The 26,901-nt window shown below is 39.2% G+C and overlaps 4 protein-coding genes across 4 annotated transcripts; 3 read left to right on the forward strand and 1 right to left on the reverse strand.

The window, feature by feature from the left end:
- The first annotated feature begins 1,638 nt into the window (after positions 1-1,638).
- LOC137962325 (BTB/POZ domain-containing protein At1g67900-like) lies at positions 1,639-4,950 on the forward strand. Its single transcript, XM_068809127.1, has 5 exons — positions 1,639-1,729; positions 2,134-2,276; positions 2,355-2,424; positions 2,563-3,816; positions 4,180-4,950. The coding sequence occupies exons 2-5, from the start codon at positions 2,218-2,220 to the stop codon at positions 4,672-4,674; spliced, it is 1,878 nt and encodes a 625-aa protein (XP_068665228.1). The 5' UTR covers positions 1,639-1,729; positions 2,134-2,217; the 3' UTR covers positions 4,675-4,950.
- Positions 4,917-9,653, reverse strand: LOC137962324 (uncharacterized). The gene is made up of 6 exons (XM_068809126.1): positions 9,343-9,653; positions 9,116-9,252; positions 7,831-8,192; positions 6,565-6,661; positions 6,188-6,475; positions 4,917-6,086 (listed from the first exon to the last, which is right to left on the reverse strand). Exons 1-6 carry the CDS (start codon positions 9,473-9,475, stop codon positions 5,082-5,084), a joined length of 2,022 nt encoding a protein of 673 aa, XP_068665227.1. The 5' UTR covers positions 9,476-9,653; the 3' UTR covers positions 4,917-5,081.
- Positions 9,654-10,084: 431 nt separating this feature from the next.
- On the forward strand, positions 10,085-10,774 carry LOC137962130 (uncharacterized). Its single transcript, XM_068808854.1, has one exon. It carries the CDS (start codon positions 10,085-10,087, stop codon positions 10,772-10,774), a length of 690 nt encoding a protein of 229 aa, XP_068664955.1.
- Positions 10,775-11,239: 465 nt separating this feature from the next.
- Positions 11,240-13,521, forward strand: LOC137963719 (pentatricopeptide repeat-containing protein At1g08070, chloroplastic-like). Its single transcript, XM_068810889.1, has one exon. The coding sequence runs from the start codon at positions 11,295-11,297 to the stop codon at positions 13,413-13,415; it is 2,121 nt and encodes a 706-aa protein (XP_068666990.1). The 5' UTR covers positions 11,240-11,294; the 3' UTR covers positions 13,416-13,521.
- The last annotated feature ends 13,380 nt before the right edge of the window (positions 13,522-26,901 follow it).

The raw sequence follows: 26,901 nt of genomic DNA on the forward strand, positions 1-26,901 counted from the left end.
AATAAATAAAATAAAATTAAAAAAAATAAATTATCTCTTCATATAGTAGATGCATTTGTTATTCTAGATAAATGATAAAATAATGAAAAAAAATATAAGTACAAAATTCAATATAAATTAATAAAAAAAGTTTAGTATTATTAAACATCAAATAAACAAATAATGCAAAAAAATTAATATAAAAATTAAGATTATTAATATCGATACATATTGCTTAATAAACGCTATCATCAGTTAATAGATATCTAATACCGATACGCCTAATCGCAAGAATAAGCTGGTGTGTAGAACAGATGACAGTTTAATTTCAAACTAATCTCACTAAGCTGACTTTATCGAACTCAAGATTATCCTTAAACATAAATTAATCCGGGGGAGATCTAGGAAAGTGATTCTAAATAATAATAATTCCATCAAATAATGGAAGAATATGAGATGTAGATTACTTGCATGATTATGTGGGGGGGGGGGTGTGACAAACATAAAAAAAACTAACACCATCAAGCCTAATGGGGTCCAATGAACCTATTTATAACCCATCAACTGTCCTCCTATGTTAACCACCCTAGATTAAAAACTAACAAATATGTGCATTTTTCAAGGTACCATGTGTGTCACATATTAATGGTGTTTTAAGGGGGAGGAAGAGAAGTGGGTCCCTTATTAATCTCTTTTTTCATGTACATAAACTGTAGATAATGATTATTTTTAATAAAAAATAAAAAAATAAATAAGTGGAAGGGAGAGAGAAAGAGGAGAGCTTTAATTTAGTGGGCGTTGTACCTAGCTTTTGAAATTTTTGGCCAAGATTGACACCACTAAAGGGTCCCACTCATCCTTTACCATTTGTGGCTGTGGGACCCGCCGTGGAAAAGGTCGGCTCTTGGGGGTGCTGTCGGCTGGCCCATTTTTGGAGTGGCAAAGGTGGGTCCACCGCCGCCGGTGAATCTCTCTACCTTGTGAAAGCAGCATGGTCTGAAAACCGGGTCAATCTTGGTTCTGATATACGGGGTTGAACCGGTGGATGATAAAACACCCGGTTTCTACAAATAATAGTTCGGGTTCGGTTCAATTCTCTGATTTGGGCGATTTTTGTTTAACTTTTTACAGATTGAGTCACAAAGGTAAATTACTATTTTCAGAAAAAAGTGTAAAATTGGGGAAAATAGCAACTGAACCAACTTGGGGCCGACTCGGCTGTACTAGACCCGGTCCAGTTGATGATTTTTTTTTTTAAATTTTGCCAAGTGTACAGTCTAAAGCTGATTACCGTCGTCGCTTAAACTTTAATTAAAGCCATCGTTACAGTGGGTCCACTCCAAGTAACCTTTTCACCTCCAAAACGTCTTGACTCGACTCCCGTCGGAACCCGACCAATCCGAACCCGGTCTTGAAAAGTTAAAAACCAGTCATTTGTCTCATTAATGACCCTTGCCGGACCACATCATATTCTCACCCGACGGGAGGGTACGACTGTAATTAATTATCAGATTTTGTTTTTTTTTTTAAGAGTTCGGCGTGGGAATGATAGGAAGGGCTGGCAATCATGAGGGAAGCTTATGGCACGTGCGAATGACGCCAAAGTGGGCACGCGTGCGAAAGTTTCAGACTTTACTAAAACACTCGGCTGTGTCTTCTGCGCCTGGGTTCCTGGTTTTGATCGACGTCTCCGTTTCCGGCGAAGTAGTCTGATAAGAAAAAAAAAAAAAAAAAAGGAAAAAAGAACAAAGTATGATACTGTCTTCTTTTTTTTTCCTTTTTCTTTCACTGTTTTGGATTTGTGGCTTTTTTGGTATTTTCTTTATTTTTTTTGGGGTTTTTTGGGGATTCCGGTTATGGGAATTTTTTTGCATGTAAAAGAGAAGGAATTTGTTTTTGATGGAATCGAGGATGGGTTCTGTTGGGGGGTCTAATCGGAATGGGTATTCTGAAACGACTGAGATGACATTGTATTATTTAGAAATTTGTGCTAAGGTTTATCGGTTAAATTGGCGAGGAGCTTTTGCTTTTTAACACAATTCAGCATCTCCGCCTGCCGAACGAGAGATTTCCACAGTTCCAGGGAGGCCTCTTTTTCTGTTTTCGTCGTTTTCGGATGATTGCTGAGAAGTTTTTGCAATGTTTTAAATGCAGGAGACGGTTGGCGTGCAGAGGATGAGTGAGTGTGTTTGACTGTTGAGAGTGGAGCTCAGGTGGAAGAGAGGTGGAGCAGCGGAGATGAAGTTTATGAAACTTGGGACCCGACCGGATACGTTCTATACGGCGGAAGCAGTCAGGTGAGAGTCAAATCCAACTCAGTTTCACCTGGCGTTGTTTGATGTTTAGATAAATTTATCCAGCCAGTGTCTGTCCAGGTCTGTTTCATCAGAAGTTTCGAGTGACCTCGTAATCCAGGTGAAGGGAACGACTTATCTTCTCCACAAGGTAAAACGGTTGATGATTTTCGGCTTGTATTGGTCTTTGTTACTTTTGAGCAGATGAAAGCGAACACCCAGCTACAATTTTCTCAGTCGTTTCGAATTTCAGAAAGCTAACGGATCAAAATGTTTGTTTCTGCAACAGTTTCCTCTTCTATCCAAATGTGCTCGCTTGCAGAAGCTCTGCGCTGAAGCCACAAACCCAGAAAGCATAATCAAGCTTCCAGAGTTTCCCGGCGGAGTTGAAGCTTTTGAGATTTGTGCCAAGTTTTGTTATGGGATCACGATCACCCTAAGCGCCTTCAACATTGTTGCCGTTCGATGCGCAGCAGAGTACCTTGAAATGACCGAGGAAGTAGAGAAGGGCAATCTCGTGTACAAGCTGGACATCTTCTTAACTTCCTGCATCCTTCGCGGCTGGAGGGATTCGATTACGACACTTCAAAGCACGAAAGCTTTCCCGCTCTGGTCGCAAGAACTTGGAATCACAGGCAGATGCATCGACGCGATTGCTTCGAAAATAATCGCCTATCCTTCCAAGTTGAATTGGTCGATCAGTGTGTCTGCAAGGGGAAGATATGAGACGCCCTGTCATAACGGAACAGAGAGCCAGAGAAATAAGCCGAGTTCAAAGGGATGGTGGGCTGAAGATATTGCTGAATTGAGTATTGATCACTACTGGAGAATCATGGTGGCAATAAAATCTGGCTGTAAAGTCCCAGCGAATCTCATCGGGGAGGCATTACAGGTTTATGCTCGCAGATGGCTGCCCAACATGTCCAAAAATGGTAACAAACAGGCGCCTGATTCTTGTTCAGATTCTGTAGGGGAGATGACTTCGAGGCATCGACTGATTCTGGAATCCATTGTGAGTTTACTTCCAGTTGAGAAGGGCTCTGTTCCTTGCAGTTTCTTGTTTAAGCTACTGAAAGCAGCAAACATAATGGGTGCTTCTTCCTCTTCAAAGATGGAGCTGGCAGGAAGAGCTGGTCTCCAGCTTGAGGAAGCTACAGTGAAAGACTTACTGATTCCATCTCTGTCCTATGCAAACGAGACACTATATGATGTGGACATTGTTACAGTCATATTGGAGCAGTTCATGTTGCAAGGTCAGAGTCCTCCCACAAGTCCACCAAGAGAGAAGCTGAGGTTGGACAGGAGGAGGAGGTCCCGGTCTGCAGAGAATGTTGATTTTGAGTTCCAAGAGAGCAGGAGATCATCTTCAGCTTCTCATAGCTCAAAACTAAAAGTCGCTAAGCTCATCGATGGTTATCTTCAGGAGATCGCCAGAGATGAAAATTTGCCTTTGCAGAAGGTGATTACTCTTGCAGAGGCCATTCCGGATTTCGCTCGGCCGGAACACGATGATCTCTACAAAGTTATCGATATTTATCTGAAGGTAATTTACAAGAATTTTACACATTTGATGTTACTTTAGTATCCATTGGACATCTTCTGGCAGATATGAGATTTCTGTATTAAAAATATAAGATCAAAGCAGACAAATGGGTACATGTGCATCTGTGTAATCTTATGCTAATTGAAGCTGAGGTTCCAGTCAGGAAGCCATTATGTGCTTGTTAAATACTTTTGACAACCATTAGACATTATTAAATATCAAATTGTTGCTGGGAATTGGCTCTTTGCAGTGTGATGAGCCATGTGAACAGATTTCCTCAAACTTTCCATGAGAGAATATTGTCACAAAAATTATATTTATGATGCGTACTGAAGTATCAGAAGCTTGTCTTTGATTTCACAGGCTCACCCGGACCTTAACAAGAGTGAGAGGAAAAGACTCTGTAGAATCTTGGACTGCAAGAAGCTATCCATGGAAGCCTGCATGCATGCAGCACAAAACGAGCTCCTACCACTCAGGGTAGTGGTGCAAGTCCTCTTCTTTGAGCAAGCTCGTGTCGCCATGGCCGGTGGTCAAGTGACTGAGCTCCCAACCAACCTCAAAGCACTTCTAGCCACTCATGCAGATGACATTTCTCAGGCCACGCAACTGAAGGGAGTCGATGCCACCATTGACGACGAGTGGAGCATCTCCGGCCTGAAATCTCCCAAGACGAAGCTTTCGACACTGAGGATGAAGCTGGCCGAAGCAGATTCTGAGCTAGATGAAGATGTACTGAATCATGATGGGTCTGGCAGGACCTCCATGCTCAAGGCCTTCTGTTCCATTCCAGTCAGACCCAAGAAGATGCTAAGTAAGTTGTGGTCTAGCAACAGAAGTGTTAGCGAGAGGCAGTGAATGGGTTTCCTTTTTGTCCCAAAGTTTTTCCCTCCTCCTGTAGAGGTTTGTAATGGTAATGTGAAGAGGTCAGTCCAAATCGTCTGCTCTATTTCTTTATTGGGCATGGATTTGGTGTAATTTATCCTAATAAGAAGCATAATTCATCCATCACATTAGGAATTTAGATAGGCATTCAAATTTGTAAATGGCCCTTCATCTCTCAAATCAGGGATACTTCCCTAAATGCCAAAAGACACGAATGATATTCAAATGAAATTGATTTTTATCAGGCCCCTTTTCTAGGTGTATCCTCAGTTCATTACCCTCTGAACATTGACACTAAAAATTCTCAGAATTAAATATTTGAAGTTAAGGCCAAAACTTTGAAACAAAAAAATCTTGGACTCCATGCTCTTTCTGTATCTCTATTGCCGGGATTTCTTCTTTCTGGACTTTGCCGATGAAGCTTTAGTTTGGTCAGAGGTAGGCTTTGAAGAACCTGTGGTGGCTTGAGTTGTTTTCGCTGAGCTCGAAGTGGCATTGGCTGTGGGTGCATTAGCCTCATGTTTTTCTCTAACTACTGCTCCCTGAGAACCTCTCACTTGAGCGGACCTCTTGTCCTTCCTCTTGGGCCTGTAGCTAGACCTCTCTCTTCGTGGGAGCCACCTCTCTGGATCAGGCGGTGGACCTGGGTTTGCGGGATCAAATCCCTTTGGGTACCTGGGTTTCCTCTTCCGCTTCTTTCTAGCTCTTTCCTTCTTTCCTTCCTCCTGTACTTCATCGACAGGGTTGGCTATATGTGCCCCTTCAAAATGCTTTGCACCAGACGTTCTTTCTAAACTCTCCACATTAATTTCCTTGAGCCCTGGGAGGGGTTTAAGCCGCTTCTCATATGACTCGGCTTTATTGATATTGACATGGGCAGCTGTGGTTACCAAACCCACCAAAGCCTGGATATTTCCATGGCTTTTCACAAGCTCTTCGTACAGATGTGCAGCTTCTTCCTGTTGGCCATGTTTGAGCTTAAATGAAGCCGCCTCATGCATTATCATATTGAGCTTGTTGTTTTCCTCAGACATAGCGTTAGACCACCAGTGGATGGCAGAGTCAAGCACAGCTGCCGCACCAGTTGAATCTCCACAGCGCTCTCTGAGAGTAACAAGTGTAGCCACAGTGGCTGGCCTGTGTTGTATTTGGGAGAGTTTAGCCAAGGATTCAGCAGCTACTTGAGAGTAGCCTGCAGCAGCAGCGACTTGAGCCCGTGCAAGGTAGAAGTGTTCAGAGTTCTTTGGGTATTTCTCTGCATACTCATGTAGAATATGCTCAGCTTTGGTTGGATTGCCCTCTCTGACAAATACAGCAGCTTGAAGCAACACTGGCATCACGCTTTCTGGGAACATGTTTCCAAAGTCCAAGGCAAGATCTTTAGCCTGGAATTTAAAGAAAATTAAACAGACATAATGGTTTACCAAATCTAACCATAAAAAATAAAGATCGAAAGTTCATAGAGAAAATAGCGGGAGAAACCAACCTCCTTCAACCGATTCGTATGGAGAAGAAGAAGCAACCGATTAGCATAAATAGCTTCTTTTTGTCTGGATGACAGCTTGTAGTCAAGCCCATTAGCAAGCTTGAAACTCTGGGACCCACCTGTTTTCTCTATTAGACGATCAAGCTTCCTCAATCCATCAGCAATATCCCTTGCACCTTTCAGTGCAATCAAGTCGTTTGTTGTGACAGCAAGTGATGGTGGATCTGCCAGATTTCGGTCTATGATTTCAGTGTAAGCTTCACTTGCCTCTTCTGGATGCCCCATTAACTGGAGAAGAACAAGGGAGACCATTTTGGAATCTCGGTAACAAAAGCCATATTTTGATATCAACAAAAAGGAGGATAAGTTTATGCTACCTGTTGAACATAAGCAAGCTGGACAGCTATAGGAGCAAGTTCGCTCTCTATATCATCATCTGCATAATCCTCCTCCATCAGCATTTCCTGACCAATTCTGAGAGAAGACAAGTGGATATATTCTGGGTAAGTCACCTACTTCCTAGTTAAAACTTTTCTATGAAAAAACTATGACAAAATTGCCATCCAACAGGAATAAATAGGTCTAATTCAGCTCCTCACAAAGAATAAAAAATAAAAGATAAATATAAATAAATAAGTAAATAATCCACTTCAATACTATAACATCAAGATGTTTACCTTCGTAGTTGATTCAAATCTTTTGAACTTTAAGAATTACCTATAACAGTTTCTCTTTCCCATCACCTATCTAATATTAACTTTCTACAGCTAATGTACAAGATCAAGATAGCATCACCTCGAAGCTAACAAAATACTTGTGTAAAGAGGTCAATTTATCTTCAGGTAGAGGTCATTCACCAGTAAGGACTCAATTGATGCAGAATCAAAGTAATTCTAAGGTCATGTATACACGAAAAGAATCAATTGCTTCATAACCCCTTAAACTGACCCTACTAAAACAAATGACACATTCTATGTATTAAACTAAACATTTGAATCACTAGAAGAGAACAGATGACAATATTATCAATAATTTCTTTCTTGTCTGATCCTATGCCTTCAGTGATAACAAGTACTCATGGAATTAAAGAAATTGGATAAGGACAAAAATGTAACCTGGGCCATCAGTCCCAACTAATTGATGCTGAAACAAAAGCTGAATCAAAGTTTCCTCTGGAAGCACTTTCACCAAATAGATGGAAAACATATGCATAGCAGAGAAAATACATTTAGTGACTGACATATGGTCCCAAAAGCCACCATGTGGTCCCATTCATCTCACTGATACATCATTATCCATAAGTGCAATAAGATATTGGGTAGATTTATTAGGTTCACCAAGAGGGAGGACATACAGGATGGGCAACACTTCAACAATACAGTAACTTCATTCAACAAATTATAATAACCCATTCAGCAACTAAGATCTAACTTGTCTCAGTCCGAAATTCTAACAACAGAAAATTACTCCAGGAATAAAATTCTATCAATTGAATTAAAACTATTAAGAAGTTTTTGATCTATAAATCCCGCAACCACATTGCAAAGTACTTTTGTAAGTTGAGATATGGAATCACCATAACACAAACAAGCAGAAGCTGCTAGTGACAAGTAGGGTTCTATAAAATGATACATGCACATTACCTTCGAGCTGAAAGTAATAACTGCTCAGCATCAGCATAATTTCTTTTCTCTATCAATGAACATGCAGTGTTATATGCCAATTCAAAGCTGCTTGTTGCTTTAACTTTCATAGCATCCAGCATCCCTTGAACTTCAGAAGCCCTTCCGGCCGAAATCAATGCGGCAATTATGTTTGTCTTTAGTTCCAATGAATTATCCATCTTGAACTTTTGAAGTTTCTCACAGCTTTCCAGACAAGATTCCATCTTCCCTAAGCGATAGAGAATCTGAGATTCCAACTGCAGAACAGCCGTATTTCTCTCTTGACCCTCTAAACACTGCAGAGCTTCAGCCTGCTTGTTTTGCCGGTACAAGCAATAGGCCTGCAAATGTTTGGAAAGATGAAGGGTAAGCATGGTCTGCAAAATTTTGTACATCACAGACAACTGAGTTGAAAAAATCAGACAGGAAAAACAAAGGCAGATACTGATTATTTGCCTCAATTTTAAGTTCCAGCTGAATTGGTAATTCCAGTTTGCTTAACATACAAATGGATAATGTAGTTGTTTATTTAACACATAAGGTGGGTACTTATTCCTTGCCTCTTTTGTGATATTCCATCAATTTATGGAGAAGATTGTTCTCTTTCAGCTACTTTATACACAACCTTCAGAATATTTCCAAATGAAAACACAAATTATTTTTAAAAAAAGTAAGTTTCAGCGCCTTGGCATAGTAGTGTAGTCCATATATTCCATTTATAAAATGTGGAAGACTATTCCAACAGGAACGCCAAAGGCTTCAGCACATCAAAGTAACCCTTTTTTCTAAAACCATAGTACAAATCAGTGCATTAGCTTGGTTGCACCGAAGATAAAACATTATATATTGGCAGTAGAGACAAAACATAAGTTGCTGAGGTCCCTAATCTGCACATGGCTTTCGCACCATCAACAAGTATTAAGTTTTCAGAATCAGATGTCGAAAGCAAATCCAATAACCACGATTACAGCAGTACTAAATGCAAAGAGCTTCACTGCAAGGTTTTGCGGCAGAAATTTTCATTACAGCTTTCATCGTTTTCCCCCATGTCTAGATATATCTCAGTTAGTGAATGAATTTGTGTCAATGGTTACTTGCACATAAAGTGTCCAAACTGTTCCGATACTATCCAAAACTAGCCATCATCACAAATAATATCAAGCATAACCTGAGCCATACAGCAAAATGAGGCGTTTAGATCAAATGCAACTTACAAAAATAAAAGAAAAAAACCCTGAAAAATCTATTCAAAGTTTTAAGGCACCTTGTAAAATCTGAGATCGATAGGAAGTCTTTCAGAAGCTTGAATTATCGAAAGAGCTCGATCAATTTTGTCGGCCTTTATTAATGCAACGACCTTGCTTCGCCTAGCATCTTCATCACCCGGAGCAATCGACAGAACTGCAAAATCGAGAGAAAATCCAAATCAGGAATGCCACCAGAAACCCATTTCATACAAACGCAAAGGGTGAAGATCCGGTAAGATAAGACCTTGATCCGCAACTTTAACAACTTGGTCATAATCGAAGTTCTGCGTGTGGCGATGGAGAGATGCGAAAAGATCTTCAAGAGGAATTGATGAAGCAACCGGAGTTTTAGGTTTCTCTTTCGTCTTCGGTGCCATCGGTTGACAGGGAGGTGTTCAGGGTTTGCTCTGTCTGCTTTGGTACTGGTGACTTCTTTCCGGAATCCCAGTCCTGAAGAAACGAAAATAGAGATAAGAGAAGGAGAACAAAAATATGAGAGAAGTTTAGCGGGTTGATAGGAAAGTAAACTATTTCAATTAAAAAGGAAAATAGGAAAGTAAACTCTAATAGAAACTTCATCCAAACCAAAACTTCTCCCTATTTCATCTCTATTTAAAATAAAAAGGGAAAAAAAGGAAAGTAAACTATGACTGAAACTTCATCCAAACCTAAATTTTTCCTTATTTCCTCTCTATTTCAAATAAAAAGGAAAAAAAGGAAAGTAAACTCTGATTGAAACTTCTTCCTAACCTAAACTTCTCCCTATTTCCTTTCTATTTCAAATAAAAAGGAAAAAAAGGAAAGTAAACTCTGATTGAAACTTCATCCAAACCTTCTTTTTATTTTTAAATGGAAACTAATTTGTAAAATAGTTTCCTATTTCGAATCAACTTAGTTGTCCTATTCCTATTAGGATTTTATTTTTTGCTTATAAATAGCCAATGGAAGATCAGTCTTAATAGCTTAAGTCAAGTCATTGTTTCAATATGGCAGCTCCTTCAAGAGCTCCCTTCTTGATGGTTCGCTCCCTTGATCGCTTCATCTTCGTCACCATCCCATCAACCGACATGGGCACCTTCTCAATCTCCATCCGTCGCAACGAGAAGATTCTTCGTATGACACGTCTCCTCGACGGATCCTTGACTGCCACCGAAAACACTTCCTCTGAATACACTCGCTTCGATTTAGACCCTGCGGTTATGTCTTCTCCGATTGCTTGGTACCAGGTTGTCAACTCCATGCTTTCTCACTTTAACTTTGGCACGGAAGCGCACTACCGCGTTGTTGACAAGCTTCAGTCTTTTCGGCACCAGTCGGCGACATCTGAAGCGTCTGACATTGATATAGAAGTGCAGGAGTCGGCTATAGAAGAAGTACTGCCGATGCCGAGAGCTAACGATTCTTTCTCTTTGGCTGCTGTAGAAGTACTTCCGACACCGAGTGCTAATGATTCTTTCTCGTTGGAAGCTTTTCTTCGAGGGTTGAAGTTGAAGGTGGACGGTGAGATGGGTGAGGAAGAGTCTTGCTGTGTTTGTATGAACGAGTTTGGAGGAGCTAATAAGGTGGCTGTGGAGACGCCATGCTCACATATTTTTCATAGAGCCTGCCTTGCTTCCTGGTTGATCAGAAGTCCAACATGCCCTGTCTGCCGATCCACTTTTCAAATTCATTCATAATTTTTTATTCGTTCATTATCTCTCTAATATTGTTCTTTATACACAATTGTTATCCTATGATGTTCAAGAATTTATGTTTTAAATAAATGTTTACCGTTCCTTAATCAATATTAGTTCATTATCACTATTGACAAGAATTTGCTATAGTCGAATCAGTAGCCATACCAAAAGGAAAACTTCCCCACTATGCACTGCTTCACGGCAGTTCTAATGTCAATGAACTTGAAAAAAAACCAGATCACAACAATAATGATATATGTCAATTTTTAGAAAATTATTATATTACTAGGTCTGAATTGGGTCCGAATGGGAGAAACTTGGGTTGGTTCATGGAAACAAAGGCCGAAGAATCGTAATCTTGGTTAAAGTCGGAGAGTTTAAAATATTTGAAGTTTATTCTCAAATGATATAAGTAAGGTCTTATTTTGTAGAATTTCCTCTTTCTCTTTCTTGATTGATATATTGTTATATAAGTTCATGATTCTAAACCTCACACAATGTTGATCAGCGGCCTGCAAGGATGTTCCTCACTCCCTCGGTTCTGCCAACTAAGACAATGTCACCGGCGGATACACATTCCTCCATCTCTGCCATCAGCTTCTCTGACGTTCTCCGCGACCCAAAAACGCCATTGTCACAAACCTGCAAAAACGTCAGAGATCTGAGCCAGATTCATGCCCATTTAATTAAGACGGGCCTCTTTCTCAAACGTAGAGTTGCTGAAAATCTACTTGAGTCGTCTGCAACTCTTCAGCAAGGGAGCCTTGATCATGCACTTTCTATCTTTCGCTCAATGGAAGAAACTACTCCCGCCACTTATAATATCATGATAAGAGCTTTTACCTCGAGAAAACGCCCCCAGGAAGCTATCTTACTCTTCAAACGAATGCGCGAGGATTTAGTCGACCCCGACAAGTACACTTTTCCCTGCGTATTGAAGTCCTGCTCTAGAGTTCAGGCGCTCAAAGAAGGGGAACAAATTCATGCCCTTCTGGAGAAATTTGGTTTTGGGATACACGTGTTTGCAGGGAACAGTTTAATTCGTTTGTATGCGGGTTGTGGGAAGGTTGACAAAGCCCGTAGGCTGTTTGAGAGAATGTCAGATAGGAGTATTGTCACTTGGAACTCTCTGTTATCTGGGTATACGGAGACGGGAGAGTGGGAGGAAGTGGTCAAGTTGTTTTGTGAAATGCGGAGTACTGGAGTTGCTTTCGACGAGGTTACTTTGATCAGCGTTTTGACTGCATGTGGGAGATTGGCTGCTTTAGATCTTGGAGAATGGGTTAATGGATACATGGAGGAAAACGGGTTAAAGAGAAGCCAGATTTTAACTACATCCCTTGTAGACATGTTTGCCAAATGTGGTCAGATCGATACTGCTAGGCAATTGTTTGATGCAATGACTACACGAGATGTTGTTGCATGGTCGGCCATGATATCAGGTTATAGCCAATCAAATAGATGCAGGGAAGCTCTTGCATTGTTCAAGGAAATGCAAATGGCTAACATTGAACCGAACGAAGTAACAATGGTCAGTGTTCTTGCTTCATGTGCCATTCTTGGAGCTCTTGAAACTGGCAAATGGGTTCACTTCTACACAAAGATGAAAAGGTTGAAACTAACTGTTAATCTAGGAACTGCCTTGATGGATTTTTATGCAAAATGTGGATTGGTAGATAACTCCTTGGAGGTATTTGAGCAGATGCCCCAGAAAAATGTATTGTCTTGGACAGTCTTAATCCTGGGTTTGGCCAGTAATGGACGAGGAAGAGAAGCTTTAGAAGTTTTTCACAAAATGCAAAAATTTAGAATGAAACCAAATGATGTAACATTCATAGGTGTGCTCTCTGCTTGTAGTCACATGGGTTTGGTAGATGAAGGGAAGAGACTCTTTGATACTATGACTAGAGATTTTTGCATTGAACCAAGGGTTGAACACTATGGTTGCATGGTTGACATTCTTGCTCGAGCCGGTTTGATTATTGAGGCACATCAATTCATAAATGGCATGCCCATTGAACCTAACGCCGTCGTCTGGAGAACTGTGTTAGCTGCATGCAAAGTTCACAAAAACATTGAAATTGGGGAAGAATCATTGAGGCAGCTCTCTAGGTTGGACCCGGGACATAGCGGTGATTATATACTTATGTCAAATATATATGCATCTGTGGGCAGGTGGGAGGATGCACTTAAGGTGAGAAAACAGATGAAGGAAAGAGGAATTAAGAAGACTCCAGGCTGTAGTATGATTGAGGTGGATGGGGTGATTCATGAGTTCTTTGCTGAAGATAGTGACCATTCTCTGTCAAAGGACATCTATGATACAATTGAAGAAATGCTTCAGAGGATAAAGTTGGAAGGTTTTGTTCCAAACACATCAGAGGCAAGATTAGATGCAGAGGAAGATGAGAAAGAAATGTCTGTGTCTCACCATAGTGAGAAGTTGGCTATTGCCTTTGGGCTTCTGAAAACTGAGGCTGGAACTACAATCAGGATATCAAAGAACCTCAGAGTCTGCACAGATTGCCATTCTGCAACAAAGATGATATCTAAGGTTTACAAGAGAGAGATTGTAGTAAGGGACCGAAACCGGTTCCATCATTTTAAAGATGGATCTTGTTCTTGCAATGACTACTGGTAGAACTTTGGACACCAAGCTTTGTGTTATTATAATCCACATGATTGTTTCTTAATTTGCAGGTTCAGAGCTTTCAAAGGGTCAAGAAATGTTTGTGATGCGAAGGTAAAAGAGAAGGTTTTTTCTGTTTTTTAATTTTATTTCGGCTATTTGACCCGCCGGGTCTCAAGGTTTAGCGGGTTGATAGGACAATATAACCGGGTTCACTCCCTTATCCTTCACATCAAAATTAGGGAAGAAGGTATAAATATATATTTAATATAAATAAACACTAGAACAAGTTATTTTATATATTATTCCATTTATCAATATCTTAGTGACAATAATTTTTAGGTAAAAATTTTCAGATAAAATGGGTCGAAAACCATATAAATATTTTTTTAATAAGCATTTGACTGTTCATGTTGTAGTGTTTTCAGCATAACGCAAATTTTCATGGTAATATTGTATTTGATATTTTATTTTACTAAAAAATTATTAGATAAGCACTGGACTCTCCTTGTGAACTAGGTCAAGTTAGACATGTTTCAATAGGAATAAGGTGAGAGAGGGAAAACCCATTTGGTACAAATTTGGTGAGCTAAGGACAATGCAAAGGAACTTCGTGTCAAACTAGAAAGTCTCTCATTGCACTAGACTCTTCTTGTGAACTAGGTCAAGTTAAACGTGTTTTAATTATGTATAGGTATGAATATGGTGAGACAGAGAAACCGATCCGATACAAATTTGGCCAACTAAGGACAATGCAAAGGAACTTTGTGTCGGACTAGAAAGTCTCTCCTTGTGGAGTTTTATTAAGTAATTATTTTTTATATTTTTATAAATAATATGTATGCTTGAAACTTTTAATTTTATTTTATATATTAAATTAATTAATATAATTGAATTATTAAATATTGTATATTTTTAAGATTTTTTTTAATTTTTATTATATTCAGTGTTATAAAACCCTACTTAAGTCACCAACCCAAAAATGATAATATTTATCAGGCCAACACGAGCCGCTAAGGACCCATTCTCGGTGGTCGATCTTTCATCCATCACGTCGAACAAGTACGCACTTATCTTTTTTGTCCTCCCTATTTCCTCTCTATTTAAAAAAAAAGGAAAAAAAAAAGAAAACTCTGATTGAAAGTTCATCCAAACCTTCCTTTTATTTTAAATCGAAACTAAAATGCAAAACATTTTCCTATTTTGAATCGGCTTAGTTGTCCTCTACCTATTAGGATTTTGTTTTTTCACTTATAAATAACCATGGAAGATTAGTCTTAATGGCTTTCGTTAGTCAGTGTTTCAATATGGTAGCTCCTTCAAGAGTTCCCTTCTTGCTGGTTCGCTCCTTTGATCCCTTCACCTTCGTCACCATCCCATCAACAGACATGGGCACCTTCTCAATCTCCATCCGTCGCAACGAGAGGATTCTCCGCATGACACGTCTCCTCGACGGATTATTGACTACCATCGAAAACGTGTTAAACACCTAGCCAATACTACCCAAAAGACTGGCCTGGTAGGTAGAGGAAAGCCAAATACTTAACCCAGGATCATAATATCACACACCCCTTGGAGAAAGAGTTTGCCCTCAAGCTCTTACGAGCCGATGCTGAACAAGCTCTTCCATTACGAGCTGACGTCCACAACGGCCCACTCTAGCGATGATTCACTTTAGCGACACCGCTAGGTCACCCCCTCTGGGATTCGAATTCGCAATGTAAGTAGTGGCTCTGATACCAAATATTAAACACATAGCCAATATTACCCAAAAGTCTGGCCTGATAAAACCCTTCTTAAGTCAGCAACCCAAAAATGATAGTATCTGTCCGGCCAACGCGAGCCGTCGATGAGCCATTCTCAGTGGTCGATCTTCCATCCATCACGTCAAACAAGTACGCACTTATCTTTTTTGTCCTCCCTGTTTCCTCTTTATTTCAAATAAAAGGGAAAAAAGAAAGAAAACTTTGATTAAAAGTTCATCCAAACCTTCCTTTTATTTTAAATCAAAACTACAGTGCAAAACAATTTCCTATTTCGAATCAACTCAGTTGTCCTCTACCTATTAGGATTTTATTTTTTACATATAAATAACCATAGAATATTAGTCTTAATGGCTTCCGTTAGTCAGTGTTTCAATATGGCAGCTCCTTCAAGAGCTCCCTTCTTGTTGGTTCGCTCCCTTGATCCCTTCACCTTCGTCACCATCCCATCAACAGACATGTGCACCTTCTCAATTTCCATCCGTCGCAACGAGAGGATTCTCTGCATGACACGTCTCCTCGACGGATTCTTGACTACCATCGAAAACGTGTTAAACACTTAGCCAATACTACCCAAAAGATTGGCCTGGTAGGTAACGAAAAACCAAACACTTAACCCAGGATCATAACATCACACACCCCTTGGAGAAAGATCTTGCCCTCAAGTTCTTACGAGCCGACGTCCATGATAGCCTACTCTAGTGATGGTTCACTTTAGCGACATCGCTAGGTCACCCCCTCCTGGATTCGAACTACCAACGTAAGTAGTGGCTTTGATACCAAATGTTAAGCACCTAGCCAATACTACCCAAAAGACCAGCTTGGTAGGTAACGGAAAGTCAAACACTCAACTTAGGATCATAACGTCATACACCCCTTGGAGAAAGAGTTTGCCTTCAAGCTCTTACAAGCCGACGCTCAATAAACTCCTCCATTACGTGCCGACGTCCACGTGTTATGGATTCTATAGCATCACGAGTTACCAACAGGCGTAGGAATTAATGAATGTGTTTTTCAATTTCCATGTAATTGTTTCTTGGTTTGGTTTTGTCTTTGGTTTGGGTTGGTTTAGCATTTATTGGTTTGAACCATTGACCCAAGAGGTCTTTAGGGTTTTGGACGTCCTCCATCCTATTTAAGGGGACGGCTAGGGTAATGAAGATTATGAATTGAGTTCACTTTAGTTAACGTAATTTAGATAAATAGGTCAAGAGCTCCTTCAAGCTCTCTTCTGTTTTTTCCCCAATTCTCCTTTCCGAAAATCAATTCCGTTCAACCCCTCATTCCATCTCAACGTCAAGCAAGGTAATGGAAGGAAGAGAAGAGAGGAGGGTGACAAGATCCATGGCTCGTGAGGATCCTAACAACGTGGTATCAGACAGGTCCACCCTCGGTGATTCCTCTTCTCTAGAGGACATACGTCAAGTCCTTTCAGACCTTCAACAACGATCCACTCTTCAAGGTACTGAAATTTCTCACATCAATACTACCTTACAAACTCTGGAATCATCTCTACAATCCATCCTCCGACAACTTGCTGCACTTCAAGCACCAACGCCACCACCAGCAACCAATTTTCAACCACAACCAGTTCCCCACCAACAATTCACGCCACCACCAAATCCACCCCTGCGCCAACCAATGGGTTCAATGACCACTCACGCACAAGCACCATCAACGGTTCCCAGGTACTTTAAACTTAACTTTCCTACATATGATGGCTCTAAAGATCCTTTACTGTGGTTCACGAAATGTGAACAATTCTTTTATCATCAACAAACGGTGGAAATGGACAAGGTTACTTTGGCCGCCTACCACATGCTCGATGAAGCGCTCATGTGGTTCCATCACTACCGAAATGTCCACTCCATTCAGGATTGGCTGCACTTTAAACATGCTTGCCAGTTAAGGTTAGGACCTCCAGCTAGCAGCAACCCAGTGGGGGAATTGATCAACTACAAACAGACCAGCACCTTAGAGGTTTACCAAAAAACGTTCAAAGAAAGGTTGGCCAGAGCTAGTGAATTTGTTCCTCCTCACCTACATGTTCAGATTTTTAATGTTGGATTGACAGAGGCAGTCAGATTGGAAGTGGAATTACTGGATCCGACAAATTTGGACTCAGCAATGAATTATGCCAAGGCTGTGGAGCACAAACAGAGAGTTCTAAAAGAGTCTTTACAAAGAAAATCATTTTGGCAAAACAAAATACAAGGTACTGCATCTGGTCCACGTTTTGGGTCCTCTGCCCCTAACCGAGTAGATCAGGCTACTAGTGTGCCTCCACACTCTATGCCACGTAAATTTTTGACTAAACAGGAAATGGATGCTCGAAAGGCAAAGGGCCTATGTTTTAATTGTGACGAACAATTCCTGCCCGGACATACCTGTAAACGTTTATTCAGTATTGAATTGTTGGAAGAAGATTCAGAAGAGCTTCTTGAAAATGAAATTGTTGAAGAGGTACAACAGGAAGCAGAGCTCTCCCTCCATGCCATGCATGACCTGCGTAGTTCTAATACCATGCAGGTAAAGGCCAGGTTACATCATCTCATGCTACTTGCTTTAGTTGATTCGGGCAGCACACATAATTTTATCAGTGAACCAGCCGCGCAACAATTGGGATTGGAAATTCAACAACAAAGGGGACTCTAAGTTTCAGTGGCCAATGGGGCCAAAATTGCTAGCGTGGGGTTATGTGCTAACACCCCTTTCACCATTGAGGAGCATTCCTTTCAGGCAGATTTACTAGTCATTCCATTGGCTGGATTTGATTTGGTGCTCGGGGTCAAATGGCTCCAGTTATTAGGACCGATGTTATGGGACTTTCAGGCTCGGACTATGACATTTTCAGCACCACAGGGCCAGATTACATTACAAGGCATTGTGGCACAGGTCCCTAACGCACTTCACACTTTGCATATTCAACACACGGGTGATGATCAGTTAGCTCCTTTACTTACAACATTTGCGGATTTATTTAATGACCCTACAGGTCTACCACCAGTGCGTCATTGCGATCACCGCATTCGTTTAAAGTTGGGAACTGATCCAGTAGTGGTGCGGCCTTATCGTTACCCGCATATCCAGAAAGATGAAATAGAACGACAGTGCATGCATATGCTCGCTCAGGGTGTGATCCAGCCCAGTCGATCTCCTTTCTCCTCACCAATGTTACTTGTACGTAAAAAAGATAAATCTTGGAGATTTTGTGTCGACTATAGGCAACTCAACTTGCACACAGTGGATGAGTTACATGGTGCTACAATTTTTACCAAATTAGATTTGAAATCGGGCTATCATCAAATACGAGTTCACCAGGCGGATGTGGAGAAGACTGCCTTCCGCACACATCACGGTCATTTCGAGTTCCTCGTCATGCCCTTCGGTCTCTCCAATGCACCATCCACCTTTCAGGCCCTCATGAATGAGGTCTTTTCATCACTTCTGCGCCACTATGTGTTAGTCTTTTTTGCGCCAGTCCTACAATTACCAGATTTTGAGGAAGAATTTGTGGTGGAATGTGATGCCTCCGGGGGAGGTATAGGGGCAGTGTTACAACAATTGGGATACCCCATTGCTTATTTCAGTCGTCAGTTGGGACAACACCACCATAAGTTAGCTGCATATGAGAGGGAATTGATTGGGTTAGCCAAAGCTGTCCAACATTAGCGACCTTATCTTTGGGGAAGACCGTTTCTCATTCGTACAGATCATTGCAGCCTCAAGTATCTTCTTGAACAGCGCGTCACCACATCCCCACAACAACATTGGTTAACTAAACTCATAGGCTTCGATTTTACGGTTCATTATAAGCCAGGTAGTTCGAATTTGGGGGTTGATGCCTTATCACGTCGGGATATTTCCGCCACTCAAATTTATTCTATCAGTCACCCACGTGCACTGCTATTAGATTCTATTCGTGAGGAAGTAAATCAATATCTGAATCTTGTGTCATTATATCAAGATATTCAACAGGGGACAACTGCTCCGCATTGGACGATTCAGGATCGTCTCATTCTCTACAAAAATAGGATCTTTTTTGCATAATACATCCCCACTTCTTCACACCATCCTGTCCTCTATCCATGATAGCACACATGAGGGTCGACAGAAAACATATTTCCGCATCAGTCGGGACTTTTACTGGAAGGGCTTGAAGAACACAATTGTTGATTATGTAGCTGCTTGTCAGATTTGTCAAAGAAACAAGGCCGAATCTTTAAGTCCAGTCAGCCTATTGCAACCTCTGCAACTACCATCTCAAATTTGGTCTGATATTTCCATGGACTTTATTGCTGGTCTTCCCATTTCATCAGGTAAATCCGTGATATTCGTAGTCGTTGATCGGTTTTCAAAATATGGGCACTTCCTTGCTTTGGCGCATCCATATACTGCTGCTCAGGTCGCATAATTATTTATGGACAACATTGTCCGATTACATGGAATTCCCTCATCCATTATCAGTGACAGGGATGCCATTTTTACAAGTCTCTTTTGGAAGGAATTATTCAAATTACAGGGCACCCAATTGGCATTTTCGTCTGCCTATCATCCACAAACGGACGGCCAAACAGAGGTTGTCAATCGCACGATTGAAATGTATCTTTGTTGTTTTGTGGGAGACGGACCTAGAAGATGGGTGAAATGGCTTTCATTGGCAGAATTTTGCTATAACACATCTTACCACACAACACTGGGTACTACTCCTTTCAAGGTTGTTTATGGCAGAGATCCACCTCGTTTGTTACCATATGAACCGGAGGCATCCAAAGTCGTCACTTTGGACCAAGCATTAGCTGAACGAGACGCTATGCTCACTGAGGTACGTACACATCTGCAGGCAGCCCAACACTCTATGAAATGCTTTTATGATAAGAAGCACCGGGAGGCATCTTATTGCCCTGACGACTATGTGTAGTTAAAGCTTCAACACTACCGCCAGCTGTCCCTGACTGCAGCCAAGCGCCATAAGCTGTCTCCAAAATATTATGGTCCATTTCCGATATTGGACCAAATTGGGCCCGTGGCATACCGCTTGCAGCTACCACCGGAAGCAAAGATCTACAATGTATTTCACGTCTCCCAATTGAAGCCCTTCCAGGGTGACTCGCCCCTACTGCACACTCCACTGCCGCCACTACATGAGGGCAGAGTCCTTTCTCTTCCGGCTCAGGTAATACAAGCACGCCACATTCAAGGGGATTGGGAAATTCTAGTCCAGTGGGCAGATGCCGATCCTAGTGACACCACATGGGAGCCGTTATCAGCATTTCGACTTTTATATCCTTCTTTCGAGCTTGAGGACAAGCTCTTTCTCCAGGAGGGGGGTGATGTTATGGACTCTATAGCATCACGAGTTACCAACAGGCGTATGAATTAATGAATGTGTTTTTCAATTTCCATGTAATTGTTTCTTGGTTTGGTTTTGTCTTTGGTTTGGGTTGGTTTAGCATTTATTGGTTTGAACCATTGACCCAAGAGGTCTTTAGGGTTTTGGACGTCCTCCACCCTATTTAAGGGGACGGCTAGGGTAATGAAGATTATGAATTGAGTTCACTTTAGTTAACGTAATTTAGATAAATAGGTCAAGAGCTCCTTCAAGCTCTCTTCCGTTTTTCCCCCAATTCTCCTTTCCGAAAATCAATTCCCTTCAACCCCTCATTCCATCTCAACGTCAAGCAAGGTAATGGAAGGAAGAGAAGAGAGGAGGGTGACAAGATCCATGACTCGTGAGGATCCTAACAACGAATGTTAAGCACCTAGCCAATACTACCCAAAAGACCAGCCTGTTAGGAGCGGAGGACATAGATACTTAACCCAGGCCCATAACCAGGATGTCCCATAACATCACACCCCCCCTTTGCGAGCCGATGACCACGGCGGCGCAACGGCACAGGCCCGACCCGGGTTTTTATCCTACGACCTACCTGTATTTTAATCCAGCCTTTGCGCGCGATGCAGCGACACATGCCCGACCCGAGTTTTTATCCTACGGCCTACCAGTATTTAAATCCAGCCTCTACAGCGTTGCCGGGAATCGAACTCGCGACTGAGGGTCGGCTCTGATACCAAATGTTAAGCACCTAGCCAATACTACCCAAAAGATCGACCTGTTAGGTGCGGAAGACATAGATACTTAACCCAAACCTATAACCAGGATGTCCCATAACATCATGACGGCCCACTCTAGCGACGACCCACCCCAGCGACACCGCGAGGTCGACCCCTCTAGGATTCGAAGAGTTAGTGGCTTTGATACCAAATGTTAAACACTTAGACAATTCTACCAAAAAAACCGGCCTGGTAGGTAGCGTAAAGCCAAGTACTTAACCCAGGATCATAACAAAACGCTTCCTCCGAATACACTCGCTTCGATTTAGACTACGCGATTGTGTCTTCTCCGATTGCTTGGTACCAGGTCGTCAACTCCATGCTTTCCCACTTTAACTTTATCATGGAAGCGCACTATTGCGTTGTTGACAAACTTTAGTCTTTTTAGCACCAGTCGACGGTGTCTGAAGCGTCCTCGTAGTTCGACGTTGATATAGAAGTGCAAGAGACGACTATAGAAGAAGTATTGCCGACGCCGAGTGTTAATGATTCTTTCTCTTTGGCTGCAGTAAAAGTACTTCTGATGCCGAAGGTGGACAATGAGATGGGTGAGGAAGAGTATTGTTGTGTTTGTATAAACGAGTTTAGAGGAGCTAATAAGTGGTTGTGGAGATGCCATGCTCGCATGTTTTTTATAGAAATTGCATTGCGTTTTGGTTGATCAGAAGTCTAACTTGCCCTGTCTGCCGATCCACTTTTCAAATTCATTCCTAATTTTTGATTTGTTTATCTTCTCTCTAATATTGTTCTTTACACACAATTGTTATCATCTGATGTTTAAGAATTTATGTTTTAAACAAATGTTTACTGTTCCTTAATCAATATTAGTTCATTGTCACTATTGATGAAAATTTGTTGTAGCCGAATCAGTAGCCATACCAAAAGGAAAACTTCCCCACTATGGACTGTTTATTAAAATTAAATACCGTTAATTCTGTAATGTAGTTTACAATTAGTAATAGTTGGGCATACAGATCTTTTGTATTAGTGGATGAAGGAATTTCTTGGAACAAACCAATCACGAAACCGATCACTTGGCACCTATCATGATTGGTTTAGTAATGGAGATCTCATGGACACTTAGTGATGGGTGCTAAGCTACAAGGAGCATTGTGTAAAAGGCGAAAAAACTTCTTCAACAATGTTCAAACTGCAGAAAACTTCAATGGGGATTGTCTTTCTAAAGTTTGACAGGGTAAATTAAAAACAGCTCTTGTGGAAAGTCTCAGGCAAATGAAGATATTGTTCCCCAATCAGTAATGAGATACTAGAGATTGTTTTGCTCTAATAGGGTAGGAAGCTTCACGACAATTCTAATGTCAATGAGCTTGAAGCTTTTCTTGCAAAGATGCGAGCTGCGAAGAGGCAAATTGAAAGAAACCAAATAGAGGAAGACAACATAGGCTACAATCGGCCAACAAATTGAATAAATATTGTCATTTAGATCTTATAGACCTCGTCCTAAAATTAGCTATACAATGTTAAATAATAATAATAATATATTATGTCAATTTTTAGTAAAATATTATATTATTAGGTCTACTAAAATGTATTTTCCAATTTATCTATTTTATTGTTAAAAAATTCCCATATTTTTGTATATTCTTTTTTATTCATGATTGATTTATGAACAAAAACAATGTAGGATAAAATGATAATTGAGAAAACCGACAATTGTGTGTTTTTGTTATTTCATGCAGTAGAACTTGTTCATGGTTGTTTTAGTGCTTGTCATTTTTCCTTTCTTCTACTTAATGAAAACTAAGCCATGAAATTTGAGTTTGATGGCTACCAAACCTAACTCAATTATTAATCAGATCAAATAAAATGGATCACGTTCACATTAAGTCAAATTTTACCACAAGCAGTCTTAATGGCTTCGGGGGTACAAATTTGCCACCCCTAATCTTAATTGGTGAAGTTCGAGTTAAGTCAAAATTTGCCTAATTGTTGATTCTTGTGGTTCTTTTGGCTACCCAAAATAGTACCATCATTTTCATGTTTAAAAATGTCATTATGCACATAAAAACATCAAAATTATTATATATATATATATTTCTGTGCAAGAAAATGCATCTAAAAAACTACAAAAAGGTGTAATATATTTTAGAAGTTGTGTAATTAAATAGTTTGGACTTGAAAAATAAGAAAAATAAATAATTAAATTGTTGTCCCAAAGTGGACCAAAAAGTTTACCTAGCAGTTTAAAAAATGGAATTTAATTTTATATAGAATTGAACTCTTTAAGAAATTTAAAAATAGAAAAAATTAAAAACAAGGACAAGTGAGCAATGTCAAATTTATAAAACTTATTTTTATATTATTTGATGTCAGATTTATTGTCAAACACGATAGTCATTGACTTGACAAGGTGACCAAGTCTGATTGAGCCATGGTCAACCAACTTCCCTGTTTTCCACATGCTACCTTAGTCACAAGACTTGACTAACTCGCCAATTCACCAATTAAATAAGTAAACTCGACCTAGTCAACTGTGTTTTGACCTATTTCTAAGTCTCTACTAATTCAACCCCATCTGGTCTCATCCAAGTTTTTATAATGCTACAATTGAATTGAATTATTCGTGTTGAAACCCTTTTAAGGGGTGAAGAAAAGATTATTGTATCCCTAGAAAGATCACATCATGATGCCCTACTTAGTACAAGAAAATTGCATTGTAACAAATGATGGTGACTCATCACATTATTTTGCTCCTTATGTTGTTCTTTGCTTTCACACATGAAAAAATAAATGACAAATCCTTCTAGTGCTCTCTCAAGGACACACACAAGATGACTCTTCTAAGCAACCCTTTGCATGATACATTTAGAAATCAAATTGTTGTAATACAGGTAAACTAACTTAACATAACCCCCTTTACCCACCTAACACATTCCAAACCCTAACAAACCCTTTTAACTCTTCCACAATTTTCAAAAGGTTCAACTTACCTCCTTGTTTGCTTACCAGACTTTTCGATGAGTTGGACTTGTGACATCAACTCACATGACCCATGCAAATATTGTAGTAGGCTTAATTTCAATGAATTAAAAGAAGAAGAAAAGGAAAATGCCACTTTAAGCCTACAATATGAGTGGATTAAGATATAAGAAAATGAGAAATCAGGCAAAGCTTAGGTTGAAGATGAGTAAACAATGTGGGACAAGTCACTTAAGAGTTGATAAAAACAAGTCAAGACATGCCAACGTACCAGTTGGTGTTTGTCGATATGCTTCATTATGTAGGTTTATTAATGCTTCCTATTCCAAGCCCTTGCAAGAAACTGAACTTAGTCTTTGCCGTCCCCAAAATGACAGCTCAAGCAAACAAGACTTGGAGGGAGCCATGACCCAGGTTGGAACTTCTCCTAGGAATTTACAGATTGAAGAAACCCACAAGGCCTTCCCTCTTTAAATTATCATTAGAAAACAATTAGCCATCTCTTTCTTGATTGGCATTGTTTCAATGTAAATTATATATTATAGAACAAAACCCATTTATGTTAACGATCCTCGGCGTAAAACCGATGTTATTGCCGGCCACTTGAATTTTAGAGACATGAAGCTATTTTCTATTTCAATTTCACTAGTTCGTTCACGTTCACGTTCACTTTCACATTCATTTTCACTTTCACTTTTCCTTCTCGGGATAGTATCGCCAATTCAATCTTGCTTCGAAATGGACAAAAGAGAAGAAAAGTTGTGGAGAAAAGCTCTAGTGCACTCGTTAGCGCTTGTCTCTTTCCATTCCACTTAGGACAATTAAGTTGGGAAGACACGGCGTGGGCTGGTGGAGTTATTCAAAGAATCGAAGAAAACTTTATTCCCATGAAGGTTCCAGGAAGCCTGCAGCCTATGCTAAGGCTTCCAGACGTTGACTTGTCCCCCCACTTCCATTGGATTTTCTTTGGAGCATGGAATATGGAGGGAATTTTATTATATTACTTAATTTTTTTAAAATATTAATATAAATAACCAACTTATTAATTAATTAATTAATTTAATAATATATTTTGAAAATCTTATTTGTTGGTACATATTTTATTAGATTTTTTTAAAATAAAAAAATATAATTTTTTATATTAATTAATTACAAATTCATATTCTTACCTATTTAACACACTTCATTAACAATTTAAGATATTTTTTTATTTAAAAAATAATTTTAGTTTTTCAAAATCTTATTTATCGGTACACGTTTCATTACCTTCAATTTATTTTAATTAAATATATCTTTTTTTAAAAAAAATCTTAAATCAATAATGAAATGTGTTAAATAGATTAGAATATATTTTAATTAATTAATATACAAATTAAATTTTTTATTATAAAAAGAAGATGATAAAATATGCACCAACAAATTAGATTTTAAAAAAATAAATTTTTATAAAATATTGTATTTAGTTAAATAATATCTTAAATTGATAATGTAAGGTATTAAATAAAAATAATTAATAAACAAATTTTGTATTTTATTGTATTAAATAGAAGGTAATGAAATGTATAAGATTTTCAAAACCAGAAATTAATGTTTTTAAAATATTTTTAAATTAAAAAAAACTTAAATAAATAATAAAATGAAAAAGGGAAAAAAAAAGTATGTCGACACGATGCATTGATGGCGTGTCAATATGACACATCGTACACATGTTTGATGATATGACGATGTGATGACGTATCAGATGAGATGACATTAATTCATTGAACTGTAAACATGTGTAGTTGATCGGTCAAAGTTGGATATTTTTTATATTAAATTTAGAAGTTGGTTATTTTTGTTAATATTTTTTTAAAATGAGTAATTTAGTAAACTTATCTTCTTTTTACAATGATGGGTTTGAACATTCCCTTAAAGCACATATTAGGTGTAACATGGTGTAACATAATAACCTGAGTTCATTTGTTCCCAAACATGGATTATTATTTTTATTCCTATATTTAGAGATATCTCTTTGGAGACTGACCTGCCAAATTGCATTAAATTAGAGAATAAACTATTTGAAATGGCAAATTGTCCCTCTTAGTGTAGTATTTTAAAAAATGATCGATTATTAACCTATTGAAGTGATTATGTTTGAGTAAACTAGTTTAACTAGTTTTAACGGTTGGGTCGATCGTAAATATTCTATTATTAGTCACATAACATGTTTAAATCTATTAAAGTTCGGCCTTTGGAAAATATAAATAAATTTTCAAGCTATTTTTACAAAATATTTTTGAAGATTTTATTTTATTTTTATTATTTATTGCTTCTTCATAAAAGGTGTAATTGTTTTTTACTTCAAAAAATGAAAAAAAAAATTTCCCCATTGGATATTTATTTATTTATAATAATTTACACAAGAATATTTAATATCCCATTTAATTAAATTATAATTCTAAGCAAAAGAAGTCAACATTAGTTTGGAAATTGTAGAAATGGTCAATTCCACTCCAGTTTGTGTTTCCATCCGAATTCTTGGGGATAAACTAAGCTCATCCAAAGACGGTTTGAGATCCAATTTTTGGGATTCTTGGGGATGGAACCCAGAAACTGAAAAGATCAATGTTTTGCAATGATGGAAGCGGTAATCAACTGTAAAACACACTAGTTACACACCCAAATCAAGATTTTCGGAAATA

The sequence above is a fragment of the Aristolochia californica genome, unplaced genomic scaffold (assembly GCF_029961685.1).
Source record: "Aristolochia californica isolate CCGP_79_NKW_82.1479 unplaced genomic scaffold, dmAriCali1.0.hap1 SCAF_4, whole genome shotgun sequence".
Lineage (NCBI taxonomy): Eukaryota > Viridiplantae > Streptophyta > Magnoliopsida > Piperales > Aristolochiaceae > Aristolochia > Aristolochia californica.

Bases quoted from the DNA above. Each gene is read 5' to 3' on its own strand.
- LOC137962130 (XM_068808854.1), top strand. From the start codon at position 10,085: ATGGCAGCTCCTTCAAGAGCTCCCTTCTTGATGGTTCGCTCCCTTGAT.
- LOC137962324 (XM_068809126.1), bottom strand. From the start codon at position 9,475: ATGGCACCGAAGACGAAAGAGAAACCTAAAACTCCGGTTGCTTCATCA. The intron at 9,253-9,342 runs GTCTTATCTTAC...TCGATTTTGCAG, and splicing joins TGTTAAAGTTGCGGATCAAG to TTCTGTCGATTGCTCCGGGT. The intron at 8,193-9,115 runs GTGCCTTAAAAC...AAACATTTGCAG, and splicing joins TCGATCTCAGATTTTACAAG to GCCTATTGCTTGTACCGGCA.
- LOC137963719 (XM_068810889.1), top strand. From the start codon at position 11,295: ATGTTCCTCACTCCCTCGGTTCTGCCAACTAAGACAATGTCACCGGCG.
- LOC137962325 (XM_068809127.1), top strand. From the start codon at position 2,218: ATGAAGTTTATGAAACTTGGGACCCGACCGGATACGTTCTATACGGCG. The intron at 2,277-2,354 runs GTGAGAGTCAAA...GTGTCTGTCCAG, and splicing joins TATACGGCGGAAGCAGTCAG to GTCTGTTTCATCAGAAGTTT. The intron at 3,817-4,179 runs GTAATTTACAAG...TTGATTTCACAG, and splicing joins TTATCGATATTTATCTGAAG to GCTCACCCGGACCTTAACAA.